Genomic DNA, 10,229 nt, shown 5'->3' on the forward strand with positions numbered 1-10,229 from the left:
ATGGCCTGCTAGTCAAGGAAACGCCCTTTTCCCAGCTCGCCCAGGGAGGGCCCCCCTGGAGGAGCTGTACCCTGGGTGAAGCCACCCAGGACCCCTGCCCCAGGAACTTCTCGGCCCAGCCTCCTGCACCGGGGGACCATCAAGGGGCTCAGGGTAGGAGCGGCCAGGGGGGCGTGGCCCCCAAGTGGCCTCCCGGACCGGGGACCCTGAGCCTGACCCATAGGTCGCTTCTGTCGCCTATGTAACCGCTGAGGTCCCCGAAACGGCCTCAAACGCCTCGGCCCCGCACGTGAGGGGGATGAGGCAAGGAGCCTCCCGCGCTGCGGCCGCGGTGTTTACGCGGCCCCGTGGAGTGACGCGTCCGTGTGGATCCGGAGCCTTGGCTTCCTGAACCTGAATCAACGTCTCTAGCCACGTGGGCACTTACCTGGGTATGGGACCGCGGAAATCGGCCAGCGGCCCCTTTAAGGAGCGGCAAGGCCCCGTCTCGCTCTTGGGGTCGCGCCTTTTCCTAGCGCTCTCCGGGCGGCCCGTTGGCCCTTGTTCCGGGTGAATCTCGGGGAGGGCACCAGACCCCTGGGCTTCTGAGAACTACATTACCCATAATGCTGAGCGCCAAGCTGCAAAGACGCGGAGCCAATCAACGTTCAGGATCGGGCCCGTCTCCGTTTGTTGCAAACGGTAAGGCAGAACTTCCGGCACCGCTCCGAGATGGTGGTTTTGGGGGTTCTCTACCTCGGCGCAGGCCTCCTGAGTTAGCAACGCTGCCCCCGGCACACGGCGGGGATCGCCCCGCTACGCTGCAGCCCGTGGGTCGTTGGCGCTGGTGGCAGCCGTGCCTGGGTTCCCGCCCCGGGTCGCCCACCGCTCCCGGCCCCGCTCCGCTCACAATCCGATGGCGGCGGCCGTGCTGAGGGATTCGACTTCGGTGAGTGCTACGTTCCCCCGGCCTCACCTGCCCTCCCCGCCGGAAATCCAACACCCTGCTTGAGGGGCGCCTGCTTTCGTCCCTGCAGCCCGGCCCGAGTCCAGGACTGTGAGGCCGTGGCGGGTGGGGCTCCCATTTACAAGCCTGGTGTGGTGGGCTGTGGAGGGTGTGGCAGGCGGAGGGGCCGGTTTCTGCGAATCTTGGGGCGATTGAGCCAGGAGCGTTCACGCCGGAATGGCAAAGTGAGGCTCTTTCTTTCCAAGACGCTGAGAGCCATGGGTGGTTGTGAACGGATGAGGCACATGGTCTGAGTTAGACTTTTGAAAATTTTCCTAAAGTTAAGAGTTAGAACAGCCTGGAAGGGGGATAACATCGAGGCACAGGGAGGTTGAGTCCTTGTGCAAGGTCCCAGAGCAGGTAAGAGTCACGGAACTGAGGCGCAATGATAATTTAGTCATCACCAAGTCACCTGTCTCCAGGGCTGCGCAGGGAAACAAGGAGGCATGAGCCCATGGAGCTTCCACCATAGTTACCTGCCTCTCACAGCCTTCCTCTTCCCGCAGGTTCCCGTGACTGCAGAAGCTAAAGTTATGGGCTTCACACAGGTGAGTGGAGAGTGTTTCGGGACCTCACTGCTGCTGACCCCAGTGTTTGTCTGAGATTGTGTTCTGGGACTCTTCTCTTGGCACTCTTTGGGTCTTTGGTTCTAGGAACCCTGAACAAACATCAATCCCAGGGTCATACATCCAGGCTGGAAGCTGGTATAGAACGGTTCCTATTGCTGGGAACCAGTAAAGTAAGGTGTGGAACGTTGTCTCAGGCTTATGTACCAGATGAGCAAGTGCTTGAAGGTCAAGCTGAGCTGGTTTAGGGAACTACAACTTTTTTCTTTCTCATGGGAACTGAACACTGGGATGCAGGAATCAGACAAAAAGATGGCTCTCAGTTGTTGGGTGTTTCTTCTGGAGTGTGTGACGAGCAATGACAGTTTGGGGGCAGAGGAGGTATGTGACCTGATCCAGGTCTCATCAGCTTCCCTGTGTGGCCAAGCTGAGAGAACAGGCTGAGTGTGAGGTATGAGATAGGAAGATAGTGAAGAAGGCTGCTGTAGTAGTCCAGATGAGTGTTACTGGTGGCAGGACTTGTGTGGTGGCTGTGGAGGTGGTAGTTGGATTCTAGAACAATTTTTTAAGTAGGGAAGCCTGGATTTTGAGATGTTGAAGGCAAGAGATAGAAAAGTAGGATTCAGGGGTAAAAGCAACTTGTTTGGGTTTAGCAGCTGGAAATACGGAAGCTCCACTAGCGAGGATTGTAAAATTGGTAGTAGAGTCAGTTATCTCTAGAGATAATCAGAAATTTTGATTTGGAACATCTTTATTTTTAACTTTTTTTTTTTAAATCATCATCTGAACATGGCCCAGTGGGACATCTTTAGAGTCTGAGATGGTTCAAAGAACAGTTAGTGTAGACATCAAGTGGATAGTATATCCTACAGGACTAGAACTGTGGGGAGGGATTCAGGATGGAGACATTTAAAAGGTGGCCATGGCCGGGCGCGGTGGCTCACGCCTGTAATCCCAGCACTTTGGGAGGCCGAGACGGGCGGATCACGAGGTCAGGAGATCGAGACCATCCTGGCTAACACGGTGAAATCCCATCTCTACTAAAAAAACACAAAAAACTAGCCGGGCGAGGTGGCGGGTGCCTGTAGTCCCAGCTACTCGGGAGGCTGAGGCAGGAGAATGGCGTGAACCCGGGAGGCGGAGCTTGCAGTGAGCTGAGATCTGGCCACAGCACTCCAGCCTGGGCGACAGAGCGAGACTCCGTCTCAAAATAAATAAATAAATAAATAAATAAAAGGTGGCCACTACTTGCCTAGGGGTATAGCTTGGGACACAGTTAGGAGGTGGAATCGTGATCACTCTGGTAATGCTGTTACCAGCCCAGGGAAGGGAGGTTGGGGGTCACATTGGGTCTTCTGCTTGGGGACGTGGTTGATCATGGTGGGAATCACAAAGACAGGTATGAGAGAGAAGTGGCCATGGTAGGGTGTGAGAGCAAGGATGATCTGGCAAGTGGCCAAGGATCTAGGAGAAGAGTGGGCATGAGATCAATGCTTGGAAGTAATCCAGACAAGATGACACTGAGACCAGAACTAGTGCTTTCTCAGCACTCTGGATCTATCTACCAGGGTTTTGTGGTAACCCTTGAGGTGTCAGGAATTTCAGGGAGGTGGATAAGTTGAGGGTCACAGGTGGTCATCTGGGAGAGTTACTGGGCCTGAGGTGTGGGAGTCCTCTGGGACAGACTTTGAATGAGGGTTAACAGGAGAGAAAGACTGTGACTTAAGAGAGGACATCAAGTGCAGCACTAGTGGAAGAGGGCCATGGGTGTCAGAACCCCAGGTATTTCTGGGTGACTGAGGATGTAGCAAGGGATAGAGTCAGGCAAGGAGGCCTTCAGAGCAGGATGGGGCTCTGAAGGGCTGCCTTTGGCAGTGGGGACATTCAGCCTCTGAGTAGCACCGGACCTCATTTCAGTTTGCCAAGCACTTTCTGGATGTTGCATTCCAAGTATCGTGGGGATGCCAGAGAGCTGCCTATGGTGTGGGGCAACAGGGTGGAAATCGCTGTGGGAGTGAGATTGTTTGAGAGTGTGTGCTTCAAAGAGTGATGTGCATATGGAGAGGAAGTGTGAACTGAACTACCCATGGCCATGGCATTGAGGATATAAGAATGATGGCTAACCCCATCATTGCTTGTATGTGAGAGGCATACTTTTGGAAACTCCAGGAGAATTGTCTGACAAGACAAAATCCAACCCTATATGCTAGACCCAGAGTTTAAATGGCATTTCCTGGCCCACCTGCCTGTTGGTGCTGTGGGAAGACCGTGAGGAGAGGGCAGCAATCAGTGCCACCAGGGCTTGGTGTTGCCTCTGAGGTGGGGCTTAGGGTTGGGGGTAAGCAGGGGAAGGATGCGTGGGGGGCATGAACTTGGGGTCCTAGGAGAGAATCTGATCATGGAAAGATCTGTCCCCATTATGGCAGGGCTCTGTGACCTTTGAGGACGTGGCCATTTACTTCTCCCAGGAAGAATGGGGGCTCCTTGATGAGGCTCAGAGGCTCCTGTACCGTGATGTGATGCTGGAGAACTTTGCACTTATAACTGCGCTGGGTAAGGCCCTCACAACCACTCTCGTCTCCTGGTCTTTGTCTATCCTGTTTTTCCCCAGAGGCAGCTCTGTCGGACCATGGGCTCTGCCGACTTCCCCACTGTCTTGGCATATGTGCTGTGGTGTAAGGAATGAAATCATTGCACTCCTTAATCAGCCCTGACATTTGCTGTCCCGAAACGCACCGGGATGGGTCTGGGTGTTAGGTGTCTTGAGTCAGCCTAATGCATCTCAGTTTACTTCTTCACTTCCTCTTTGGGTGGCTATGTTCATATTCATGGTACTTTGTGTGTCAGGTTCTGCCTCCTAGATGACATTTCCTTTGACTACCTGTGTTAGGAATTTGCAGAATTTTCCTCATCAGTATTTACATGGACCATGAGCTGTTGTTGCCAGAACCTCCTTCAGGATCTGTGTGATATTAATTTTCTTTCTTGTGTTCTCAAGGAAGCTGACTTGCTCTGGGCCACTGCAGGATACTCACCTGTCCCAGCTGTCCCTTAGGACTTGCTTCATTCAAGTCCCAAGTGGTGGCACATCTAGAGGTGCCGGGAAAGCCCTGGTTGTTGGAAAGGGTGAAGATGGGAATATGGCTTCAGAGGAAGCCTGGCCTCAGTCAGTGGCACCTGGGTGAGGACATGGCATCCAGCCTCAGCCTGTTTTCTAATCTTACCAGGAATTTACCCTGTGTCATCCAGAGTTTGGTGCTAATGCCACTGGACACACCTCATTTCTACGTTTTCTTCCTCTTCCTTGACATTTTGCTGGCTTATTACTTCATCTGGGACATCTGGCCTCGTGCTGCCCCATCTTTCTGCCCTCCATGTGTCACCAGTTTCTCTGCACTGCCTCCCAGCATGTTTTCCAACACTGACGCACTCCCAATGTGTTGTGAGTTGTGCACATGCCATTAAATATTTCTTGAACACAAGATCGCAATTGGAATATCTCACTCACTTCCAATTACGTTATCTTGGGCCTGAATAATGCCAACCTTCAGCACAGCATACACATGCCACCAGCTGACAAGATCTTGCCACAGGATTTGGCAAAGGAGTAGATTGGAGACCCTATCTGTCCTTATGTGCTGCACCCCTTCCTTATATCCTGTGTTTGGTGAGGCCTGCCCATTCTGTGATCTTTAGAGGCCCACTACTGCCAGGCAGCCCCTTTCTTATCCTGCTTTCAGCTCCTCAATGTTGCTTCAAAGCAATACTGTGAATTCTTTCCTTGATGTCTGTGAGAAAGTGCTTCCCCTTTCCTGTTATGTACCCACAGGGTTTTAGTTAATGGAGGTGGTAGAGTGCCAATACCGAGAGGTTAATGTTAATGACATCAGAATTTATCACCTGCAGTAGTAAGAGCATGTGAGCACTGTGCCATGCAGGGCCACAAGAGAGAAGGGAAAATACTAAGCCACAGCCTTTACTGGGGTTTCTGCAGATAACACAAGACATGATAAACAGTTTGGGATTGGGTAATTTGAGTAGTTTGCTTTGGGGCAAAGGGGCTCACTAGGCTTCGTTGTCTGCTGCCTGACCTTGGGATGATTAGAGCAGAGGAATATTAGCTTCTGAAACATCCAAGTCACATAGAAAATGTCACTGAAGGCCGGGCGCGGTGGCTCAAGCCTGTAATCCCAGCACTTTGGGAGGCCGAGACGGGCGAATCACGAGGTCAGCAGATCGAGACCATCCTGGCTAACACGGTGAAACCCCGTCTCTACTAAAAAAAAAAATACAAAAAACTAGCCGGGCGAGGTGGCGGGCGCCTGTAGTCCCAGCTACTCGAGAGGCTGAGGCAGGAGAATGGCGTGAACCCGGGAGGTGGAGTTTGCAGTGAGCCGAGATCGCACCACTCACTCCAGCCTGGGTGACAGAGCGAGACTCCGTCTCAAAAAAAAAAAAAAAAAAAAAAAAAAAGAAAATGTGATTGAGAGTATGGGCTCTGAATTGATTTTGTATTTGTTATGCTTCTTGCTGAGCCCTTTGCTATCTCTTAAGAGTTGGCTCACCCCCAGCCAGCAAAGTTTTTTATTTTGTTTTCTTTTACGTTTGAGACAGTTTCATCTTGTCTCCCAAGCTGGAGTGCAGTGGTGCGATCTGGGGCTCACTGCAAACTCCGCCTCGCGGGTTCGAGCAATTCTCCTACCTCATCCTCTTGAGTAGCACCCGCCACCACACCTGGCTAATTTTTTGTATTTTCAGTAGAGACAGGGTTTCGCCATATTGCCCAGGCTTGTCTCAAACTCCTGAGCTCAGACCAGCAAAGTTTTTAAGATATCAGAACATTAATTATTCAGAAAATAGTTTTTTTTTATGGTTAATACACTCCCATCATAGTCAACATGCATTTCATCAGCGTTTCTCTGCTTTCAGTTTGTTGCCATGGGATGGAGGATGAAGAGACACCTGAGCAAAGTGTTTCTGTAGAAAGAGTAGCTCAGGTCAGGACTCCAGAGGCCAGTCCATCCACCCAGAAGACTCAGTCCTGCGACATGTGTGTCCCGTTCCTGACCGACATTTTACACCTGACCGATTTGCCCGGGCAGCAACCATACTTGACTGAGGCATGTGCAGTCTTTCACCAGGAACAGAAGCATCGTAGTGCAGAGAAACCCTCGGAAAGTGACGTGGACAAGGCCTCATTTGTGCAGTGCTGCCTATTCCCTGAGTCAGGAATGCCTTTCACCAGCATTGAGGTTGGGAAGGACTTCCTAGCCCCCTTGGGCGTTCTTCAGCCTCAGGCTATTGCTATCTATGAACAACCCAACGAAATCAGCAAGTGTGAGGAGGCCTTTCATGTTGGAATAAGTCATTACAAGTGGAGTGAATGCAGGAAAGAGTCCAGCCACAAACAAACGTTTTTTCACCCTAGAGTCTGCACTGGAAAAAGGTTTTATGAATCTAGCAAATGTGGGAAAGCCTGCCGCTGTGAGTACTCCCTTGTTCAGCTCCAAAGAGTCCACCCTGGAGAAAGGCCTTACGAGTGCAGTGAATGTGGGAAGACTTTTAGCCAAACCTCTCATCTGAATGATCATCGGAGAATCCACACAGGAGAAAGGCCTTATGTGTGTGACCAGTGTGGGAAATCGTTTAGCCAAAGAGCCACCCTCATTAAACATCACAGAGTTCACACTGGAGAAAGGCCTTATGAGTGTGGTAAATGTGGGAAATCTTTCAGCCAAAGTTCCAACCTTATTGAACATTGCAGAATTCACACTGGAGAAAGGCCTTACGAGTGTGATGAGTGTGGAAAAGCCTTTGGGTCCAAATCCACTCTTGTTCGGCACCAGAGAACTCACACAGGAGAAAAGCCCTATGAGTGTGGTGAATGTGGGAAATTATTCAGACAAAGCTTCAGCCTTGTTGTACACCAGAGAATTCACACTACAGCAAGGCCTTATGAGTGTGGCCAGTGTGGGAAATCGTTTAGCCTAAAGTGTGGCCTCATTCAGCACCAGTTAATTCACAGTGGTGCTAGGCCCTTTGAGTGTGACGAGTGTGGAAAATCCTTTAGCCAAAGAACCACCCTCAATAAACACCACAAAGTTCACACTGCAGAAAGGCCTTATGTATGTGGGGAATGTGGGAAAGCTTTTATGTTCAAATCCAAACTTGTTCGGCACCAGAGAACTCACACTGGAGAAAGGCCTTTTGAGTGCAGTGAATGTGGGAAATTTTTTAGACAAAGCTATACCCTTGTTGAACACCAGAAAATTCACACTGGATTACGGCCTTACGACTGTGGACAGTGCGGGAAATCCTTTATCCAAAAGTCTAGCCTCATTCAACACCAGGTGGTTCACACGGGAGAAAGGCCGTATGAATGTGGCAAATGTGGGAAGTCCTTTACACAACACTCTGGCCTCATTCTCCACCGAAAATCTCACACTGTGGAAAGGCCTCGTGACAGCAGCAAATGCGGAAAACCCTACAGCCCAAGAGCTAACGTTGTTTAACTCCTGAAACTCCACACCTGAGAAAAGGCTTAGCCCTGCAGGGAGTGTGCCATCTCTTTCTTCAGTGTTATGGCTATAGAGAGTCTTTGTGAAGGAGCCATCTGTCTAAAGTTAAACCTTATACTGGTAGACCTCCAGATGGGTGAGACTCCCATGAGTTCCAGGCACATGTGTCTTGCAGGAGCTCCTTTGCACGTTCTAAACTGCTGGAGGCCTTTGCGGGAGTTAAATCATTAGTCACCCTTGCGTACTAAAGCGAGGGAGAGGGAGATACGCCTGTGTGCTCCCATTCCTTGGAGGAAATTCCTTGAGCAGTCTGAGCCTTTAAGGGGAATTCCTTCTCTTTTCTGACTGATTACAGCATATATCTGACCAGTTCTGGCCAGAAGGACCCAGCCTGGGTTCTGCTGGAAGCTGATGTGGAAGGCTTCCCTTCATGGAAATTCTTGTTCTCACACGACACTTGGTAGTTTTTCCAGCCTCCAAGTCACCACCTAGTAACTGGCTGCCTCACATTGCTCTGGTTTGCGTGGTAATAAAGGCCTTATTTTTAAATCGGTGTAGTCTTAGGGTTTGGTTTACTGTGCAAGGTGGTTGGAAAACACACCTGGGCTCTTCCATAAAGGAATGGACAGCTTTTGTGGGGCCCCAATGTCGTTGGCCTGTGCAGGAAAAATAAAACGACAGAGAGTAGTTCTCATTCTGGTTTTAGTCCAGTTTGCCTTGCTGCCCAAGGCCTCCTAGGAAACAATGCAATAATTTTACTGTCCTAATTTCTGGCCTGTTTCCCTACACTTTCTCTGGACCAGAGATCATTCTGAGGACAAGTCAGCTGTTAGGACAGGCTCCTGTGCTTTGGAGGATGAGATGGATTTGTGGCATTGTTCCCACAGGCTGTAATGCCCAGCACTGTTGACACAAAACTTTTTCCCAGCTTCTGCAAAGGAACCACGTGCCCTGATGCCCATGATTCCATAGATGGCGGGACTCAAGCTGATGGGAGCTAAACATTGGACGTAATTGGTACAGAAATTTTGGGTATGATTACTAGGAAGTGGAGGAGCTCGTAGCAAGACAAATGTGCCTGTGGTAAAAGTGCATCTACACATCTAGTAACTGGCTGTGTCTTTATTTTCGCAACACAGTCTTCTTGTACAAGGTGTGACAGTGTAGGCATAGCCTGGCTTAGAGGGAACAACTCCATTCTGCAGGGTGATTGTCAGAGCGTGGAGCCAGGCAAGCAACCTGGAGGCTTCCATGGGATGGTTCCATGTGAGTGCAGGAGGACACGTGGGAGGTAGAGAATCAGGAGCTTGGGTAGCAGAAACCTTAACTTGGAAATGACATCCCCCACCATAGGCGTTACCCTCTGCCACAATTACCCCATTTTCAGAGGCAGAGTCCTTTGCTCTTGTGCCCTACTTGGAGCTCAACCCTCAGATGTCCTGGCTCTCTGCAACTTTCCTAGTGACCAAGCAATAGGTCCTAATATCCAACAGTCTGAGGTCAACTTTCTGTCTCTGACTTGCCAGGCATTGATGCCTTTCCAGGTCGTGGCTCTGACCTTCACCTGGTAGAAATGTGGCTATTTGGGCCTGGCCCAGAGGATGTTGCACCAAGATAGGAGGCTGGAGAACTGTGGGCTCTTTGGTCTTGCTGGGTAAAGATTTATTTGTGTCCCATTTGGGCGACCCTAGTCCTCTGATTCCGTCCTGTTGCACATACCTGCCTGGTGAGAAAGGCATCTCAAGCCCTTCTGCCTCTATCCACAGGTCCTGCTGTATTCTCTGTTTTGGTCTCACATTCTTCAGCCTGGTCTCCCTGTGTCTGCACTGGGGATCACTGGGGTAGAAACGGCCCTTTAAACACAAATCCTCACCCTAGTGCCCAGCACACTCTGCCCTTTGAGGTCCTTATTCCAGAATTCAAGCGAGAAAACTTTACTGATCCAGCCTGGTTGGGTCAGGTATCCCCAGAGATCAGTTAACAGGACTGTGGTGGTGGACTGTTCTCAAGGAAGGGGCTGAGTTAGGCAGATCGCCAAGGTAGCATGTCCATCATTATCCCCCAGGTATCTTACATAATACTGCCTTTTTCTCTTCTTTTTTGGAGTCTCACTCTGTCGCCCCAGGCTGGAGTGCAGTGGCATGATCTTGGCTCACCACA

The 10,229-nt window shown here is 50.7% G+C and overlaps 1 protein-coding gene across 2 annotated transcripts; it reads left to right on the forward strand.

The window, feature by feature from the left end:
• The first annotated feature begins 672 nt into the window (after positions 1 to 672).
• Positions 673 to 8,620, forward strand: ZNF416 (zinc finger protein 416). Of its 2 annotated transcripts, XM_011932376.1 has the most exons (4): positions 673 to 928; positions 1,492 to 1,533; positions 3,978 to 4,104; positions 6,481 to 8,620. In XM_011932376.1, exons 1-4 carry the CDS (start codon positions 896 to 898, stop codon positions 8,061 to 8,063), a joined length of 1,785 nt encoding a protein of 594 aa, XP_011787766.1. In that variant the 5' UTR covers positions 673 to 895; the 3' UTR covers positions 8,064 to 8,620. The 2 variants fall into 2 exon arrangements, with proteins under 2 accessions (XP_011787766.1, XP_011787767.1); XM_011932377.1 differs by lacking the exon at positions 3,978 to 4,104 and having other exon boundaries at positions 720 to 928.
• Positions 8,621 to 10,229: the final 1,609 nt, after the last annotated feature.

The sequence above is a fragment of the Colobus angolensis genome, unplaced genomic scaffold, assembly GCF_000951035.1.
Source record: "Colobus angolensis palliatus isolate OR3802 unplaced genomic scaffold, Cang.pa_1.0 Scaffold96, whole genome shotgun sequence".
In the NCBI taxonomy this organism is placed as follows: domain Eukaryota; kingdom Metazoa; phylum Chordata; class Mammalia; order Primates; family Cercopithecidae; genus Colobus; species Colobus angolensis.